This window comes from Phaseolus vulgaris, chromosome 10, assembly GCF_000499845.2.
Source record: "Phaseolus vulgaris cultivar G19833 chromosome 10, P. vulgaris v2.0, whole genome shotgun sequence".
Lineage (NCBI taxonomy): Eukaryota > Viridiplantae > Streptophyta > Magnoliopsida > Fabales > Fabaceae > Phaseolus > Phaseolus vulgaris.
Window position 1 is genome coordinate 40,533,488 of NC_023750.2, and position 20,683 is coordinate 40,554,170.

The 20,683-nt window shown below is 34.1% G+C and overlaps 3 protein-coding genes across 3 annotated transcripts; 2 read left to right on the top strand and 1 right to left on the bottom strand.

Annotated features, from left to right (window-relative positions):
* The first annotated feature begins 239 nt into the window (after window positions 1-239).
* On the top strand, window positions 240-3,517 carry LOC137818060 (agamous-like MADS-box protein AGL29). The gene is made up of 4 exons (XM_068621281.1): window positions 240-962; window positions 2,878-2,903; window positions 3,016-3,045; window positions 3,442-3,517. The coding sequence occupies exons 1-4, from the start codon at window positions 414-416 to the stop codon at window positions 3,515-3,517; spliced, it is 681 nt and encodes a 226-aa protein (XP_068477382.1). The 5' UTR covers window positions 240-413.
* Window positions 3,518-6,171: 2,654 nt separating this feature from the next.
* LOC137818321 (subtilisin-like protease SBT1.5) lies at window positions 6,172-9,149 on the top strand. Its single transcript, XM_068621666.1, has one exon. The coding sequence runs from the start codon at window positions 6,449-6,451 to the stop codon at window positions 8,792-8,794; it is 2,346 nt and encodes a 781-aa protein (XP_068477767.1). The 5' UTR covers window positions 6,172-6,448; the 3' UTR covers window positions 8,795-9,149.
* A 3,815-nt stretch (window positions 9,150-12,964) lies between these two features.
* On the bottom strand, window positions 12,965-19,733 carry LOC137818061 (E3 ubiquitin-protein ligase RSL1-like). The gene is made up of 2 exons (XM_068621283.1): window positions 19,081-19,733; window positions 12,965-13,031 (listed from the first exon to the last, which is right to left on the bottom strand). The coding sequence occupies exons 1-2, from the start codon at window positions 19,731-19,733 to the stop codon at window positions 12,965-12,967; spliced, it is 720 nt and encodes a 239-aa protein (XP_068477384.1).
* Between the last annotated feature and the right edge of the window lie 950 nt (window positions 19,734-20,683).

The window sequence follows — 20,683 nt, forward strand, 5'->3', positions numbered from 1 at the left end:
ATTTTATTTGCGTTAATGTTTTATCATACAATTTTATTATTTGATTCATATTATAAGAATTAATTTTCGTTTAATTTAAATTTCAAAAATACTTTTAAAATAATTTTATTTAAAATTTGTGATATATATATATATATATATTTGATTAGATATTCTTTCATTTTATTTATCAAAAAATAAATTAAAATATATAAAAGATATTCCAACCTTTATAAAAAAATATAAAATATTATATCACATCAAACGTATAATTCCACATTATTCTTTGTCAATAAAAAATAATCAAATGAAAAGACACTGTTGCCACATTAGAACATTATAAAAGTGGACTCCCGCCAAAACATTGTGTGATTCATGTTTTTGAGTAATTTTCATTCTTTGAGTTTTGTTTTTGTGTTCTGCAGAATCCTACAATGGCTCCTTCTTCTAAAGCAAACAATGGAACAACACCAAACTCGAGAAAGGGAAAGATTGAAATGAAAGAAGATGAACAGAGAAAGAGGCGATGCGTCACCTTTTCCAAACGCAAGTTGGGGCTTTTCAACAAACTCACAGAACTTTCTCTTCTATGCAAAGCGGAACTCGCTTTGATCATCACCTCCCAAAACGGCAAAGTCTATTCCTGTGGCTACCCCAACACCGACGCCGTCCTCCACCGCTACATCACCGGAGGGCCGTCTCAGCATTGCAGCGGCACAAGCGAGAAGGAGAAGGAGAAGGAGAAGTTTCTTGAAAAGCAGCGGCTGGAATACGAGAGTGTGCAGGATAAGTTGAAGGAAAAACAGAAACAGTTGAAAGAGATGAAAGGGGCAGAAAAGAACAGTTCTTGCTTTCCTCCTTGGTGGAATCTCTCCACTGAGGATATGGGTTTGGAGGATCTTGAACAGTTCAAGACCTCTTTGGAAAATTTGAAGGTTAACCTCATCACAACGTTGCAAGAGAAGAAGTTGCAGAACCTGCATTAAGATCCACCGGTGCCATGTTCTAGGGTTCCAAGTGAAAATTTTGGCCATTTAAGTGTATATTTCATACCAGTTGTTTGAGATTGAAAAGAATCGTTTGTTTATAAAGTGTAAACCAGTTTCTGTGTACTGTATAAATGTTTTACAATAGCAGTTTTTTTTGTATGATGTGTTCTTGAAGTTCATTTTCTTGATACAAACAGTTATAGTAACTTTTATTCACATAACAACACATAGTAGACCTAATTAGTAATCTTACTTGGTGGTAGTCTTGAAATAATGATTAATATTTTGAACAGTTGTGTCCTCCGTTTAGTGGGGTATTAATTGTTTTTGTGGAGACAGTGATAAAAGTGATTGAATATGCAGGTATGGCTCTCACACCTAACTAATATTTTACTGTACTACATTTTGAATGATGCAAAAGGTTGGTTTATATATGAATATTTGTCTCACTCATTCAAGAAACAACTCATCTTTTTTCACCGATAACTTTGCCATGATGACTCTTAAAACGTGTGGTTGATTGGCACAAGTTAGTAAAAGATTACAAGCCAATAATTGATGGTACCATTAAACAATATAAAGAATAAGAGCCAAGAACCTTCATTTTAACAGGCTGTTCTATGACACTTATTAAAGAAAAACACATACATAAATATAGTTATATTGAAATTAAGATTTTTTTATTTTTTATTTTATTAATAATAAATAAATAAAATAAAATGAGGTATTTCAGGGTATCCCAACCTTTATATAAATAATTTCAATACAAGCTTCTTATCCTCCATCCAGTTGGAAATTTCACACACACTAAAACACATCAGCCACATTAACATATTATAGCAAGAGTACATATCAAGATACAATTACATTAATCCTAAAAAAGAATACATTCTTAAGACAAACATAAAAGTCCAACAACTAAATTCAGTCATTGTCAACAAATAGAAATAAACTAAACACCCAAGCGTCAAACTCATTAAACCGACCATGCGATGAGGATATAAAAACAACAAAAACCTGCACAAAAGATAGGTTCTATGACAGTTATTAAAGAAAAGCGCACACATATATGTATATATATAATTGTTTTTAACTAAAATTAAGATAATACTAACTAGAAAAATATATTTCAAGAATTGTATTGTGGATTTAAAAAATTAGGTTAAATATTTTCGTATTTGAATGGTAAAGTAAAATTGATTTTTCTTTTTAGTCTAAACTTTATACCTTCTAAAAATGAATATTTACCAATATTTTTGAATGTAAATGAATTTTTAAGATATAACACATAAAATATTTTAACATTTTAATTTTTACTTATAATGTAAAATTTTATTTGACAAAGACTCATTCTAATAATTTCATTAGTACAAGTATTTAGACAATTTAGAGTTTAAACTATGAGAAAAATCAATTTTGTAAAAGAGTATATAGACGAAAACATATTTAACTCTAAAAGAAAATATAGCACTAATTTTAAAATAATAAATATTGTTTCAATTCCTAAAGATTCGATGGTTTTAGCCTTATTTAATTTAAAACTCAAGCTTAGCAAAATGGTTCAAATTAAACTTCACTCTTCGACATGTACTCATCATACATAATTACAAGATTTATAATAATTACAAGCACTGCAATATTTGCAAACCCCACATGTTTTTATCTGATTTGATCCCCAATATTGTATTTTTACCATCTTTCTCTTTCTGGTTTACCTATTTTGGCGATTGCTTTTTACCTCTTCTTCATGCTTTCCTCTTATAAATTTAAAAACTTTCTCTTTCTCTCTTGCGAGACATGGATAACTTTGATCCTACATGGTGATATATTTTTGCTTTGATTTGTCCAACTAATGAATCCATTCCCCAAAGAGTGATATAATAAAATAAAATTTCTGCTTTCACTGTAGAGAGAAGCAAAGAGAGTTGAACTCAGGTCACTTTCCTGTGTGCATGCATGATAACACATTTTGGCCTTTTCCCCTCGATTAACCCTTTTTACTGCAAATAGGGTAATATAAAATCCAAATTCTCCTTTCACTGTTTAGACAAAGAGAGTTGAATTTGGATGTTCTTGTGTCCAAGTGTTTGAAATTGAAATGCAAAAGAAAAAGAAAAAGAAGGTTGTTTAATTTTAGGTCCCCACCACATGATCACTTTAGTTTTGATCAACAAAGATTAGACACCAAAGAAAAACCATCACTTTGCCAAGAAGGTGTCACCATCACCCCGATTCAACGAAGAAGATCATTGTGTTAAATCGTTTATTTCTAGAAAAAGTTTGTGCGCATTGTTTTGGAAACACAACCCCACCTATTATGCTTCACCATCATTGTAAACTGTTCTAACTCACATAAATTTAAATCTAATTTAATCTTATAAATTAATATAATGGATAATTAGTGAGTAGGAGATAAGTAATAATCTTATAAATTAAATATTAAGGACCATATAATATATTTAATGCATGATAGGGACTACGAGTCTAATGTTTTTGAGATTTTAATACATGACATAATAAGGTCCACTCTTGCAGGTTTCACTTCCTAGATGTCCATTATGACATTTGCTGAGAGACCCCAATGGATCAATATGCATGCCAAGCTTCAACTTTTTTTCTGGGATCCACCTAATTATTACTGAAAATTTATTTAGTATTTTGACTCAATATAATAATTTCTGGAGTATTTTTTAATCATATTAATTGTGTCAAGTATTTTAATTAATATCTGTAAAAAATCACTAACAATTCTTGATGAATTTTTATATTGATGAAAAATTTTAAAACTGATTTAGCAACTTATCATATATACTAATAATTCAGATTATCTAAATTAAGAAGTAATATACTTTGATCTTAACTTAATCTTATCTTTAGTCAGGATTTCTAACACACTCCCCTCATGTTATCACTCACTCTCCTCACAATATATTATGAGCGATCCGATAACGGTCTGATAGCAGATGATATAATAAGTCTAATAAATTCTCACAAAAAAAATGTTTGAAATAACTCTGATACCATATTAGAAAATATACTTTAAAGTCTAACTCAACCTTATAAAAATGGTTTATAAAATAAAATTTACATTCACTTATATACAATGAAATATTTTCATTTATAGTCGATGAGAGATCTTCAATTCGATTTATCTTTAAAAAATATTTTGAATTAAAAAAATTATTTAAATTCTCTTTCACTTCAATTTCTAAACAAAGTAACAATATATTGGAAGTATCCAAATAATACTAATTTTAATATATTTAAAAATAAAAATTAATGTAATTTAAAGACCTTACACACAAAAATCCAAATTCCATAATGGCATCCCAAACCCGTCCAAGAACTCCTGCAACCAGTGTCTTTCATGATCGTACTGTCGGTTAATCCCTCGTAATCGATGACGTGTTGCCCCTTTGATCTCAACAAGGTAAGAGTTTTTCAAAAAATAAGGAACAAGAGGGAAACATAATTAAAAGTGATTAATTATTTTTCATAATTAAGGTCAAATGAAAAAAAAAAACTAAGCAGATAGTAAATGTTTTTTTAACATCATTTTCTATTTTCATTATGTCGCAATCATATATACGCTTTTTTTTTCTCACCTCAATTCATTTGAAAATGAAAAAAAAAAAACATTTTTTCCTTTTCTTTTCCACGTTTTGATTTTGCTTCCAGATATTGCGCATGGATGGGCCTGCAACAAAGGTCACAAGATTTGAACATGTATTCCTTTTGAAACTGTCGTATCTGTCAGTTATCATCACCTACTAAACTCATTAATGTACTATCACCATATCACTAACTAATTAACTAAACTGTCTGTCGAAAAAAACACTAAAGTGTCAATATATTACATAATTTATGATCATTTTAATCGTTTTTATTTGTAAATTTAGATTAAAAAAGCCTTAGATTTGTATGTATAATTTTAAAAAATATATTATTTTAACAATCGTATAGTGAAAGACATTAATTTATTATTAAGGTATAACACAATATAATTTTTAAATTTATCTATTTAAAAAAAATAAGTGATAAAAGAAACAGATACCCAATACTACCATTAGAGGCATTCAAATTGACACTAGCAGAAAATGCAAAAAGCTTATATAAAAAAAAACCTTATTCACTTGTGTGAATCCACAGGCTCAAATAGTGTAAGTGGTAAACATGTGGATTTTTTTTATATTATTCTTGTTTTAATTTCTTTATTTATTTTAGTTTTAATTTATTTTTATTCTTATTTTAGTTTGTAATTAGTATGTCATTTTTATTAAGTAACAAGTCAACAGTTGAGCAAAACTAAAACATATATTTATTTTAGTTTAGTTTCTAATAAAAAAGAATTCATTTTGATTTTCACGACTTTTTATTTATATTTTGGTATTTATTATTTCTTAATGTTTATAAAAAATAAATTATTCTCTAAATAACTATATTAGTGATTAAATAGAATTTCTAAATTATTTTTAAAATAAAACTTAATCAGTAATATAAATAGTAATGTTTCTTTTTAGTTAAACTTGGCATTCTTTTTTAAAAAGTTATTCTAAAAATTGTGTACATATTGATCTTTTTTTTTGTTTTAGTAAAAGAAATAAGTGATACAAAATCTAAGTGGAGAGAAATTATATTGCTTATATAAAGTTGATTAATTATTTTCCTCTAAAGTTACTCAACGGATAACTAATTGTTTAATAAATGTGAATAAATAATAAAGATCAAAATAAAAATAAAAATTTCGTGAGGTAAAAATTAGAAAAACGTTTATTAAGACGAAAATAAAAATATGCTTGGTAGAAAAGGTAATGCATGCAAAGGTGGACCTTATGTTTAGGTGAGAGCTGATTTTGAACATAAATTTGACCTTGGTGTGATGGGGTAGAGGGTACCTGAGTGCTTATAAATGGGTCCTTTGGACTTGGTGGAGTCCTCTGCTAGGGTAGGTTAACGTAATTGATGGGCCCAATTTCTGGCCCACACTCGTTTATTGGGGTATTAATTGGCAAGGCTGGTTGGACCAAAACAATTGTTACACAATTATAATTATTTAATAATGTTAATTTTGCAAATAAAAAACATTGTTAAAGTGTCTGAAAAACACTGATGGTTTTGCAGTTACTGACAGGAGTTGTTTGATTAAAAAAAGTTTTCCTAAAATGTATGGGTAAACGTAATCTGAACAGCTGTTTTCTACTTTGTGTGTGAAATAAGAGAAAACATTCAAGAGTTGATGAAGATAGCTACAAAAGTTGCAGTTTCAATTTGAATTTGAAGTCCACATGGCACAACACTCCACCCACTGTTCTTCTTCTCTCAACAATAGTACCATGCTACTGCTACCCTACACTACAATACAATACAAATAATTAAAATACCCTTTTTTCTTCTTCTTCTTCTTCTTCTTCTTCCACCACACACTTTTTTTCCCTTTAAATTTTCCCCATTCACTTCACTTCACTTCACTACACACTTCAATGGCTGCATTTTCCACCTTCCTACTTTTCCTCTTTCTCCTGGGAACACTAACATCACTTGCTTTTTCTTCCGACCAAGAAAACAAAAAGACTTTCATAGTCCAAGTTCATCACCAAACAAAGCCTTCCGTTTTCCCCACCCACAGACACTGGTATCAGTCCTCACTTGCTTCCATTTCCAACACTGCTTCTGTCATCCACACCTACGACACCGTTTTCCATGGCTTCTCTGCTAAGCTCTCGCCTTCTGAGGCACAGAAGCTGCAGGCGCTCAGCCACGTCATCACTCTCGTACCCGAACAGGTTCGGCAGCTTCACACCACTCGCTCCCCTCAGTTCCTCGGGCTCACCACCGCCGATCGCACCGGGCTGCTCCACGAGACCGATTTCGGCTCGGATCTTGTCATAGGCGTAATCGACACTGGAATCTGGCCGGAGCGCCAGAGCTTCAACGGTCGCGACCTGGGGCCCGTTCCCGCCAAGTGGAAGGGCCAGTGCATCGCCGGGAAGGACTTCCCGGCCACCTCATGCAACCGGAAACTCATTGGAGCCAGATACTTCTCCGGCGGGTACGAGGCCACCATCGGGAAGATGAACGAGACCACGGAGTTCCGCTCGGCAAGAGACTCCGACGGGCACGGCACGCACACGGCGTCCATCGCCGCTGGAAGATACGTGTCGCCGGCGTCAACTTTAGGTTACGCGAAGGGAGTCGCTGCCGGCATGGCGCCGAAAGCGCGGCTCGCGGTGTATAAAGTCTGCTGGAACGGCGGGTGCTACGACTCCGACATCCTCGCCGCGTTCGACTCTGCCGTGGCCGACGGCGTCGACGTGGTGTCGCTCAGCGTTGGAGGAGTGGTGGTGCCGTACCACCTCGACGTGATTGCGATTGGCGCCTTCGGCGCCGCCTCAGCTGGCGTTTTTGTTTCCTCCTCAGCTGGCAATGGCGGTCCCGGTGGCCTCACGGTGACGAACGTGGCGCCGTGGGTGACCACTGTAGGTGCTGGAACTATAGACAGAGATTTTCCGGCGAATGTTAAGCTTGGAAACGGAAAAATTGTCCCCGGGATTAGTATTTATGGTGGACCGGGTTTAACTCCGGGTCGGATGTACCCGATTGTGTATGCGGGTATTGGACAATTTGGTGGTGGCGGTGGTGGTGGAGGCGATGGCTATTCATCTTCACTCTGTTTGGATGGTTCCTTGGATCCCAAGACTGTGAAAGGAAAAATTGTTGTGTGTGATAGAGGTATTAATTCAAGGGCTGCTAAAGGTGAAGAAGTGAAAAAAAATGGAGGGGTTGGCATGATTTTAGCCAACGGTGTGTTTGATGGTGAAGGGTTGGTGGCCGATTGCCACGTGTTGCCTGCCACGGCGGTTGGTGCCAATGCCGGCGACGAAATCCGGAATTACATTGGTAATTCAAGGTCACCGGCAACCGCCACAATTGTGTTCAAGGGAACAAGGCTTGGGGTGAGGCCAGCTCCTGTGGTGGCATCATTTTCAGCCAGAGGGCCTAACCCTGTGTCTCCTGAGATTTTGAAGCCTGATGTTATAGCTCCAGGGTTGAACATTCTTGCAGCTTGGCCTGATCATGTAGGACCTTCTGGGGTTCCCTCTGATGGGCGTAGGACAGAGTTTAACATACTCTCTGGGACTTCCATGGCTTGTCCTCATGTTTCTGGTTTGGCTGCTTTGTTGAAAGCAGCACATCCTGATTGGAGTCCTGCTGCCATTAGATCAGCCCTGATGACCACTGCTTACACTGTGGACAACAAGGGTGATCCCATGTTGGATGAGTCCACTGGGAATGTTTCCTCTGTGTTTGATTATGGTGCTGGCCATGTTCATCCAGTTAAGGCCATGAACCCTGGGTTGGTTTATGACATCTCCCCTTCTGATTATGTGAATTTCTTGTGCAATTCCAATTACACCACCAACAGTATCCATGTGATCACAAGGAAGAGTGCAGATTGCAGTGGGGCTAAAAGGGCAGGACATTCTGGGAACCTGAATTACCCTTCATTGTCTGCAGTGTTTCAACAATATGGAAAGAAGAGAATGTCCACACATTTTATCAGGACTGTGACCAATGTTGGAGACCCTAATTCAGTGTACAAGGTCACCATCAAGCCACCAGGTGGGATGGTGGTGACAGTGAAGCCAGACACCCTGACTTTCAGGAAGATGGGTCAGAAGTTGAACTTTCTTGTTAGGGTACAAACTAGGGCTGTTAAGCTTTCAGCTGGAGGTTCAAGTGTGAAGAGTGGTTCCATAGTTTGGTCTGATGGGAAACATACAGTCACAAGCCCTTTGGTTGTGACGATGCAGCAACCTCTGGATTAGTGTCTGAGGTTTCTGGGTGTAGAAAATTTGGGATTTTATCCATCTCGGATATCTTGTTCAAATTTACCTCTATATGCTTAATAGTGGTATGTGTTTTTGTGAAGGTGTTCCATTGTAAGAACTGGTGGAAGGATGGTTCCTTAGAAAGAGAGTGAAGGCACAAAAATGAAGGATATTCTCATGCTGTATAATTAAGAGTGTTTGTAGAAAATGTTGTGTTTAGAAGAGGATAAGTTATATGGGAAAGATCCTTTCCTTTTTGAGTGATGTTGTTGAATCCTCTCAAATTTTTTAATATCTTGTTCATTCAAATATCTCATAAACCCATGTGGATATAAACTGTAGTGTTTTATAATGCTGGTTGAAGCTGGTAGATTTTAAACCAAGTGTTTTTTGTTTAAAAGTGGAAAAGAGCTCATTTTGATAGAACTAATTTTGAATTGTAAAATATGATTGAAATGTGTATTTTAATAATAAATCTTCCATTACAGAACATTCAATTTGGTGTAAAACAATCCAAAACTGCTGCCCAGAAGCCTGGATGCTATGATCATGACAACAGGACAAATAAATATTTTTGGCTGTTTTTTATTTTCTTTCTTTTTCTGTACTATTTTTCACGTGACTGCAATCGTGGGATAAATCCATGGCAGGATCTACCAGGATAGATTTGCATTATCTAAAATGAGAATCTGCAGAATATGTTTATTTAGGAAAAGGGAAACACATATTCTGCCAAACTTTTAAGATTTACATAGTAGTGAAACCAAAACATGAAAATACTAAAACTTAGCATATTAGTGACTATTGTAAACAAATAGTAAAAGCTTATGTGTTGAATTCCTGTAAAAGTTGGAACTATGATAGAAGACAGAAAAACAAACATGAAAGTGAAAAACCGTTGAACTTATGTTTTTAATGTAAAGATTTAGGTGGCCTGGTTCTTGTAAGATTCCCAATAAATGTAAAAGGTTGGGTGGTACTGGGAATTCAAATTGGCAGATGCATGAAAACTGAAATTGGTCATGCAATGACGCAAGACATTTTGCATTCAAATGATGAGGGTTGAAATGAAATTTGAAAAGCTAATTTAGACGTTCCAACAAAGCTTCTTAGCTGGAAAAAAAAAAAGTGTGAATCGAAAAGAAATTGGTTTGCCAACCGTGGCCCAACATCATGAGAATTCTTTTTAAGGTGTTTGTCGCGTGTGTATCATGAGGTTGGTTCCCTCTTGTCTTTTGCTTTTTCCTTCTTAAAATCTCTAAAAGTACTATGCAGAAATAACAACCCTTCCTTGCCTTTTTCAATTCAAATAGAAGGGGGAATAGGTTGGTTTTTAATGAAAATTGTATTGGGATGGGCGAGGCCGAGGCTTACCTGGCTGCCTGAGGCCGAGTCCACTTGATCGAGATCAGGGGAAGTTGGCTGAGACCTTAGAAGACTTGGCCGAGAGGTTGAGACCTTAGAAGACTTGGCCGAGACGATCGAGACCACTGGAATATGGCCGATGGCCGACCCAAGCCATGATGATTTGTTCCGACGGCCGACCCCTATCACAGTTAACACTCAAACCAAGATCGGTGAAGTTAATCTATCATTAAGAATTAGGTAATGCAACCCTAAGCGGTATCCACCTCGATAAACGGGCCCAACAAGGTAGGCCCATTAGAATAATATAAATAGCACGCATCCCAAGGAGTAAGGTATGTCATTTATTACTGTTCACGTACCTGAGAGCTGACCACCCGCTTTACTGACTTTAGCGTCAGAGTGCCTTCGCAGGTACCCCCACCATCCGGTGTTGGCCGAGACCGAGTGCCGAAGGAGAAGCAGGAGGACGAGAAGAATCTTAGCTCATCACCCAGTCACCTGACCGACCAAAGGAAGGAGAAGAAGACTTCAACAGTTCTCTAGGTCTCATCCTAATAGGAACAAAAATATTAATAAAATATTAAAAGATGTAAAAAAAAAAATTGGTTAGAAATGGAAATAGGCATTGGGTTCCCTTAAAATGAAGGATATAAACTCTGAAGGGCTAGGAAAAATGTAATTAGTCTTAAAGTCAGATGGTGGAGAGATTAAAATAAAACTCTAAAGTGTGTGTGACCTAGAATAATATAGGTAGGTTATCCTTTATTACACTTAAAGTTGAAGGTTATAGAGATATGAAGGAAACTATAGAATCTGACCTAAAATTATTATTGTTGTAGGTTTCCCTTATCTAAATAAATGTGATTCAACTAAATATCATACTACTACATCTTATCTTATTATTATTATCTTATCTTAATAGTTCAAGAAATATCTTATTATTAGTCACCAAATAATATCAATGCACTTGTGTGATCAGATACAAATAATTTTATAGGATTTAGAGTTTAGATCTAAAAAAATTATTTTTCATTTTTTTTCTATTTATATTCCAAATAGTTTGGTTAAAAAAAAATTCATAACTGACTACAGTATAATTTGATTTACATTATGAATTACACTTATGGACAATACCTTATGTACAATACTTTAAGTATCCATACTTCGTCAAGAAACTGGAGTAAGATAAGATAATACACTACCAATTTTCCTACTTGTTAACTTATATTTTTTTTACATAATATAATATTTCTATTATTAAGATCAATATATGACTCTTTTCTTTATTCATTTTTCATAAAATTAATTAAATTTTTAGTCTTTACTTTTATATATAATTGTTCTATTTTGATCCTTTATTAATTTTTTGTATAGTTTATCCCTAGTTTTGTGAACTATTTAATATTTGGGTAACGTTAATGCGCTAAAACAATTTAAGTGAAATTATTTTGAGAAAATTATTTTTTTTTCAAATTAAACTATAAGAATTAACTTCTTAATTAAGATTATTATTTGTTCGCTTAAAGAAAATATATATTTTTTTTCATATGATTGTATTTGTTTATACAAATATATATAAATAAATACATATTTAGATTACAATTTTTTATAACAATAAGAATTTTAATTAAATTACAAAAATCTTGTCTCATTATTATGAATAATAAATGTAAAATTATACTTAAGAACTTTATCAATATAATTATTATATTAAATAATATAAATATAATAAAAAAATACTTATTATAAAAATAAAAGCTAGTAAAATAGACATTAAAGACACGCATTTTGTTCTAAAGAAAAATTTAGATGTGAATCCAATCTACATTGGAATATATGAAATGACATAAAGTTTCATCCAATACCTCAAATGCCCAATCTACTAACTAAAAGGGAAATAAAATATAAGTACAAATACACTTCTTAATTAGTTTGACATAAATAGTGATAATTACTGATGGCATTTCATGTGTTCTTCTTGAATCAAAGTAGTAAAATGGATGCGGAAGCAATGAGTGAGTGAAACAAAGCCCTCCTAGGAGTTGTGATGGCTTTGAAGGTGCATGATGAGTATGAATTAGAGAGGTTCGGCCAGCTCTATGAAGAAAGGTGAAGGGAGTGAAGTTTATAGCCTAGATTTCTAGGAGAAGTATAGCTAGTGCACAAAATGGGCAGCATAACAATACTCAAATAAACTTGTCCAATACAAAGAGATAGCCTTCCTATTTATAGGCTATTTGGGCTTAAATGTTAAGCTACATTTCTAAGGAAAAGAAAACCAAAATTAAATCTAAATCCTAAGCCATGTGCCATGCAATGACCGGCCACACAACCCTAGGTTCTAGAAGGTTTCCTTCACAAAGTTCTTTCTACACTACCTATCTTACTAAGTACCCCTAATGGGCCTTTTATGCAACAAAGCCTCTTCTCTCCCAAACCGTAGCTTTGGCCCTTGTGTGTGTGAAGCTAGACGGTCTAGGACTCTTCATAGATGCTCCTCATGTAGCCTTGGCCTAGACGCTCCTCATCATGGCTAGACGCTCCCTTTGTGAGGCTAGACGCTCCCTTTGTGAGGCTAGACGCTCCTTGTGAGGCTAGACGCTCCTTTTGAAAGGCTAGACGGTCTTGGTCTTGGAAGCTTGGCTTTCATAGTGTGGTGAGCTTGGGCCTTCCTCCATCATCCCCTCCCTCTTGAAAAGGATTTGTCCTCAAATCCAATGCTTTTGCTTAGGGGAATGGTTGTGGCTGGATGGTGTCCATCATCTCCTCCTTCTTTTGAGAAGATCTATCCTCAGATCTTCAGGCTTGATCTCGGATAGCAGCATCTTGTGTCTTCAAAGCTTGTCCTCCTGGATCAAACGTCCACCTATAGAAATAATCAAATAAAGCATAGGTGTTAGTTTGCAAATTAATTTTACTAGGTTGCCATTGTTGTTTGTCTTTTGGTGTTGGCAACCTTGGACAAGATTTCTCTTTTAAGGGTTGTGTGTGGCCTCTAATCATCTTTTGTATTTTAAAATGGTCATTTGTGGTTACCTTCTCTTGAGGCATAAATCCTATAGGAGATGTTAACAACTTAAAAGAAGAAAGATGATTGAGCACACACATAACTTTAAAAGTAGAAGTGGTTTTGTGAACTACTTGATGGTATGTTTGCTCATCTCTAAAATGGTGTGTGCACTTCATGACTATTCTAGGCATAATAGAAAGAGCTATATTTTCAAAAATATTTTGACCATGCGTTTGAGGATGATAAGCATTTAAAGTGTGCAACTTAGTTGCAAGTTGTCCAAAGGAAATCCTCAAATCATGGTTTGCGAAAGTTGGAGCTCTATTCAATACTATGCTTGAAAATAAACCATGAAGATGTATCACTTCTTTAGAGAAGAGTTTATCCATAACCATGAAGATTGAATTAAAACCTTTTGTTGTCCTAGGGAGTTTGAAAATGAAATTTGTATCTTCCCAAGGATCATTTGCAAAAGGTGAAGGAGTATAGAGTTCATGAGACTTTACTTTAGGTGTAGTTTGAAAACATGAGTTGTACTTAAAGTAATGTCTTTGAACCTCTTTTCTCATGGGTGACAAAAGTTTTCCCCTTAAAAGCTCTAGCGTTTGATCAACTTTCTTTTGTCCCATGAGTTCTCCTTCTTGGTCTATGCAAGCTTCTTGTAAGGACTTTTCTTTTGTGCTCATGCTTGCAAGTGTTCCTTTACGAAAGGAAAGGCTAGGTTGTTCAACAAGAAGCATGTTTGTAAAGGTATTTTCAATATGCTTGACTTGTTGAATGACCTTGTGGGAAGGAACACTATTCTCCCACGCCTTTTGTTTTCCAAAATTTTTTTCTTTTTCTATTTTTTCTTCATCCCTTTTGTGTTTCATTTGTATTTGGTCTTTTACCACTTGGGAATGTGGTAAAGGGCTAAGTACAAACCTTTTATGCTTGTGGATGAAAGAAATCTCGTTAGTTAGACCATTATGCGTGGTTTTCTTATCAAATTGCCATGGTCTACCTAATAAGATGTGGCAAGCTTCCATAGGTACTACATCACATAAAACATTGTCTTTGTAGTTGCCTATAGAAAACTCGATCTCCACTTGTTGGTCTACACGTAGTTCTCCATCCTCATTGATCCATTGTAAATTGTAAGGTTTTGGATGAGGAACTACTTGTAGTTTTAATTTTTCAATCAATCTAGTGCTACAACAATTGCAACATGACCCACCATCCACAATAAGAGAGCATATATTTTCTAAAACATTGCATCTAGTATGAAAAATGTTCTCTCGTTGTGTTTCAATGGATGCACTAGGTTGATTGTGGAGGATTCTTTGAATCATCAATAAGTCTCCCTCCAAAGGATTTATCCTTTCTCCTTCCCCTTTTTCTTGGGTACTAGGTTCATCTTCACCACTTGTGTATTCATTTTCTCCTTTTAAAAACAAAACTCTTTGGTTTGGACATTGTGCTTGCACATGCCCTCTTCCAAAACATTTAAAACATTTGGTGTCCCTAGTACGGATGTATGGGGTGGAGGTATCTTTCACTAAGGGTTTGGTAGTCTCTTTGGATTCGTCTCTAGGTGTACTACCCTCCCTTTTAAAGTCTTTCCTGGGATAAGAGTTGGAGTAAGAACCTACCCTTTGACTTGAAGTTTTGCGCAAATTTTGTTGTTCAACTTTAATGCAAAGTTGAACCAAATCATTCAAGTCTTGATAGGGTAATAGTTCTACTCTATCTCTTATCTCAAGTGATAGGCCACTAAGGAACCTAGATATGGTGGTTTCCTCCTCTTCTCTAATGGAGGCTCTCATCATGTAGAGCTCCATCTTTTGTCTATACTCTTCTACGCTCATATTCTTTTGTTGGAGTCTTTGAAGCTTGTCCATCAACTCCCTATGGTAGTAAGAAGGTATATGTCGGCGTCTTAGGGCTCCCCTAAGGTCATTCCAATATTCTATGGGAGGTTCCCTATGAAGACGTCGGTCTCTCTCTAAAGAGGTCCACCAATACATAGCATTTCCTTGGAAACTAAGGGTGGCTAAGGGTACCTTACGTTCCTCACTTACCCTATGGCAAGCAAAGAGTTGCTCTACCTTCATCTCCCAATCTAGATATACTTCTACATTTTCCTTTCCATGGAAATGAGGTAGGTCTACTCTTGTTTCCCTTGGCACCTCTTGTTCCCTTTGCCTAGTTCTTCTAGGGGGTGGTTGGTAATAATCATTGATTCTACGGCTTCCCTCCCCTAGAGACTCAATACTTTGAGATGCATGAGTAAGCGTTTTTTTGGATTTTTTGGATTTTTGAGATTTTTGGGATTTCTCTTCTTGAGCTCTAGCCAACTCATTAATTTTGTTTTCATTCTCCAATTGTCTAAAAGAGATTATTTGTACCGCTTGGGATACCTCTTTTAAAAGGGTTTTCAAAGATTTTACTTCACTTTCCATAGACTTTGGAGAATGAGAAGAAGAAGACATGGCTAAAACTTTGTGTATATAGGTGTTTTACTTGGAGAAAGTTTAGGAAAGTTAGAGAAGGGAGTTTTCCAGGTAAGGGAGGTGAGTCACAATGGACTTCTTAAGTACCAAGCCTTTTCCTTGCCAAAAACTTTTCCTCCAATGACTTCACACAAAATTTTCTCTTAGTAGAACACTTAGAACACAAGAAGTTGAGAAATCAAAAAGCAAGAAAACTTATGTAAGCTAGATATGCAGCAAACTAGTCGGTATAGCACAAATTTAAACAATACTAAACATGCAAAACGTTTCTACCAAAACAAAAGAAATACAAGTTCAAACAAGCAACAAATTACTAACCAAAAAACTATGCTATTCGGCCCTAGGTGAGGCTTCTTGGACACTTTGAGCCCTTGAAGACACACTCACCGTCTAAAACGTAATTTAAAAGAGGTAATTAACAATAATCCAAGTTGTAAAGGAGATAAGAAAACCCCCTTTGTTGTTCCTCTTTTTGGTTAGTGCACTTTCTTTGTTGTCTTGATTGTTGATCTTCTAGGTGTTTGTAGTGTTTGTTTCAAGAAGCTTGTTTCGGCCTTAGCTTGACTCCTCCTTAGAAAGTTGGCTTTAATTCTCCAATTTCCAGCACCTATTCACAAAGGCTTAACCTTAAACCAAGTCAATTTCCATGCACATAAGCACCAAGAGAGAATTAATTTCCAGCACCCACAAAAGAGAGGTCAAGAAACAAAAGCAAGAAACAAATTTAATTGAAAGAAAACAGTACCACCAAAAGGATTTATAATATGACAACTTAGAAAGAGATTCAAGAAATTAAAGCAAACAATTAAAGGTACTCAATAAAAGTTGGCACACAAAAGGAATTCCTAAAGAAAAGCACTAGATTAGATGACAAAATAAAAAAAACAGCACCACTGGAAAATGTTGTGGGCCAGAAAACAGTTTTGTTCCCCGATTTATGCTGAGCTGTAATTGTAAAATTTGTTTCTGAAATTTGGATACAAGAAAATTCAGGATCTTAGCTAAATTTTGGCTTTGGAATCACCTAAAACGCATGCACCATTTTCTTTTAATAATTTTTGCAAATTTGGTGTGCAGTTAGGCCAGCTGTAACGCTCAAGATTCGCACTCTGATTTTGTGAGATTTATCATTTTTTTTCTGTTGCTCCTTTTGACCTCATTCTTTTTTTGTCTTTTCTATAACACCTTAAACTTGCATTTTCCAGAAATTCAGAATTTTCCTATGGGTGGAAAAATTTTTATAAACAAAACAGCCCAGAACAGAGAGGTGTTACAGGGGAAAACTGGAAAAACTGGAAGAAAACAGCAAGATAACCAAATTAACACAATGGAAAATGTGAGAATGGAAATTGTGTATGAACTAAGACACAATTATGAACTCAAACTAAAAATAAAAAGCATCAAAGGATCAAAATAACAGCAGATTATAGCAATATAAAGAGACCCAAAACAAGAAACAATCAAGCCAAAAAAATAGGACTACTAAGAATTGATGACAATATGGATGAACATGACTTGACAAAACATGTATAGATTCAGAAATTTAAAGACTCAAGGCATAATATGAAGCAAAATAATGAAAGCAATAAAGACTCAAAGCCTAAAACAAAATAGCAACACAAAGGTGTATGGAATCCTATCACAAATTGCACAAGAACTTGTTCAAGATCAAATGAACAAGAGTGCTTGGGTTGGATCTTCCACAAAGCACACCAAGAACAAATTAAAAATATAAAAACAGCAAGACAAGTAAGGAATTGAAATGACAAAGATGAAAATAAAGAAGAACTGAAATTAAAAAGACAAGCTACTCATCTTGAAGAACCAATAGCTCATGATACCAAATGATGGCATTTCATGTGTTCTTCTTGAATCAAAGTAGTAAAATGGATGCGGAAGCAATGGGTGAGTGAAACAAAGCCCTCCTAGGAGTTGTGATGGCTTTGAAGGTGCATGATGAGTATGAATTAGAGAGGTTCGGCCAGCTCTATGAAGAAAGGTGAAGGGAGTGAAGTTTATAGCCTAGATTTCTAGGAGAAGTATAGCTAGTGCACAAAATGGGCAGCATAACAATACTCAAATAAACTTGTCCAATACAAAGAGATAGCCTTCCTATTTATAGGCTATTTGGGCTTAAATGTTAAGCTACATTTCTAAGGAAAAGAAAACCAAAATTAAATCTAAATCCTAAGCCATGTGCCATGCAATGACCGGCCACACAACCCTAGGTTCTAGAAGGTTTCCTTCACAAAGTTCTTTCTACACTACCTATCTTACTAAGTACCCCTAATGGGCCTTTTATGCAACAAAGCCTCTTCTCTCCCAAACCGTAGCTTTGGCCCTTGTGTGTGTGAAGCTAGACGGTCTAGGACTCTTCATAGATGCTCCTCATGTAGCCTTGGCCTAGACGCTCCTCATCATGGCTAGACGCTCCCTTTGTGAGGCTAGACGCTCCCTTTGTGAGGCTAGACGCTCCTTGTGAGGCTAGACGCTCCTTTTGAAAGGCTAGACGGTCTTGGTCTTGGAAGCTTGGCTTTCATAGTGTGGTGAGCTTGGGCCTTCCTCCATCAATTACTCTTCCAAGACAATCCACAATCATAGCAAAATTTATGGCCACATCTGCAAAACACAAGTGAGCCAGCACATAATAAAAATGGTCATCAGTTTGTTCTATTTGAATTAAATATGCTATTAATCTAATCAATTCATTTGAAATTATCATGGTTAGAATCAATAGAAAAAATAAACAATGAAATGATGAAATTTATAGTAGTTTATATTATTAAACAAAATTTATACACTACAAGAAAATTAATGAAATAAAAACTAATTTTAGATTAAAAAAATAATTAGTTGCTATAGAGACTAAATTAGAAATAATTTTAGAAACTAAAACAACTCTTGGTTTCTAAATTAGTTTGTATCATTGTTAAATGATTTCTAAATTGATATCTAATTAAGTACCAAGAATTTTGCTTTAGCTAAATTATTTTTTAAAATATTAATGTAGACTAATTTAGAATATAAAATAGTTAATAGATAAAATCTTAGTAATTAATAATTAGATATCAATTTAGAAACTATTTTATAAATTTTTGTTAATAATAGAAACTATTCTAGATACTAATAATATTTTAGTTTATAAAATAATATATAATTTAGTTGATATAAATAATAATAAATTTAATATTTAAAATTAGTTTTTATTTAATAATATTTTTATATAGTGTAAAATAAAAATATGATATGTTGACAACTAGTATGATATTACAACTTATAAAAAATAAATAATTTTTTGTTGGAAAATTTTAAAATTATATGGATGAAATTATAGTTATAAAGAGTTGTATTTTAAGGTGAAATTGTTGAAATAACATTTTTTATAAAGTAATAGTTAGAAATACAAAACAAACCTGCAAACAATACGACAGCACCCTTCAATTCTTTCTACGTAAAAACTGCATTTTGGGCATCTCCTCCAACTTTTACTCTTTGCAAGTTCCATCACCAATGAGTCTCCCTTCTCTACCTTAGCCTCCTCCAACTTCTGAAACTCCTCACAACCTATTTCTGCATGCCACGAAACCTTGCACTGTGCACAAAATATTCTATTGCAATGTGGACACTCACATGAACTCACAACTTCATTGCAGTCACATATCATCATAGCAGAACAATCCTTAAAAGGACAGTAAAACTTCTCTGATTCAGGCACCAAATTTTGACAAAGAACATTTCCCCATTTATCAAACAGTTCTTCTGGTATAATTGAACGACACTGATGAGGCTCTAGAACCTGCTTGCAACTCGGATGTGGGCATTCTACTACTGATCTATTCTCTTCAATCTTTGCAGCAACATGTCTTCTGATGCAGTCATTACAAAAGATGTGAGAACAGTGTTGATTCTTGAACATTTTTTCATCAGGTTGTTCATCCATGCAAATAGCACAGTAGACATTGGAAGATTCTTCTGTCTTTATCTGTTTTCCCTTGAGAATTCTCAGAGGTGCATCTTCACTATCACTCTCACTGCATGCATGTCTTTTAAGTGTTGCAGCATACATTTTTGAGAAGGATCTAAACACTTTCTAATAGTTTATTTCTACGAGAGTCTATAAGAGATTAGATTGAAATTTTTTATTGTGAAATATTCTGTATATATCTTTTGTTAAATATTTTTATTTGGTTGATTGTATATTTTATGATATTTATGATGATTTTATTGGAATATTTTTATTATTATCCGGTAAAGGAATTTGTTTTTTAAGTAAATGTAGAATGTACAAAAATAGCAACAAAACTTCATAAATAATTTTTAAAAATCAATAAAACATCATGCATATATATACATATATTAAATACAAAATAAATTAAAAAATATCAAACTGAATTTTCATATAATCAGAAAATCAATATATATATATATATGAAAAAAGAAAATTTCAATTTGTGTAAAAATTATAAATAAGAAAATAAAATCCACTTTTTTTGAAGTGGTCATTAAACTTTTTAATAGAATAATTGAGGTGTTTTAAATTAATGTAAAAGAAGGAAACAAGAAAAGATCAGAAAAATAAAATAAAATATATATCTACAGTCTGAAAAGCTTTAGATATTATTAGCATATTGTACAGTAAAAATAAATTAAAAAAAATTATTTAAGAAATATCTTTTGTTTATCAATGAATTAAATAAAAACAAGGAATATTTAAAACAAACAATCTATACTATATATAAATCTATACTTATATATAAAGGGAATTCCTCTCCTAACTCTCATCTTATTTTTTTCAATTGTATTTTATTTGTCATTTTGTAAACCGTTTAAATTTTATATCACCTATATATAAAGGGACTCCCTCCTAACTATCATTTTATTTTATTTTTATTATATTTTATTTGTCATTTTGTGAACCGTTTAAATTTTATATCTCAACGAGATACTAATAGAACAGATAAAACTATTTTAAATTCAAAACTAAACATTATAAAATGAGTTTTATTCGGAAGCATT

Excerpts from the sequence above, each read along its gene's own strand:
- LOC137818061 (XM_068621283.1), bottom strand. The coding sequence starts at position 19,733 with ATGTATGCTGCAACACTTAAAAGACATGCATGCAGTGAGAGTGATAGT. Across the intron at positions 13,032-19,080 it reads TGCTGTCGTATTGTTTGCAG|GTGGACGTTTGATCCAGGAG; the intron begins GTTTGTTTTGTA and ends TTATTTCTATAG.
- LOC137818321 (XM_068621666.1), top strand. The coding sequence starts at position 6,449 with ATGGCTGCATTTTCCACCTTCCTACTTTTCCTCTTTCTCCTGGGAACA.
- LOC137818060 (XM_068621281.1), top strand. The coding sequence starts at position 414 with ATGGCTCCTTCTTCTAAAGCAAACAATGGAACAACACCAAACTCGAGA. Across the intron at positions 963-2,877 it reads AGAAGTTGCAGAACCTGCAT|AGAGAAGCAAAGAGAGTTGA; the intron begins TAAGATCCACCG and ends CTTTCACTGTAG. Across the intron at positions 2,904-3,015 it reads GCAAAGAGAGTTGAACTCAG|ACAAAGAGAGTTGAATTTGG; the intron begins GTCACTTTCCTG and ends TTCACTGTTTAG.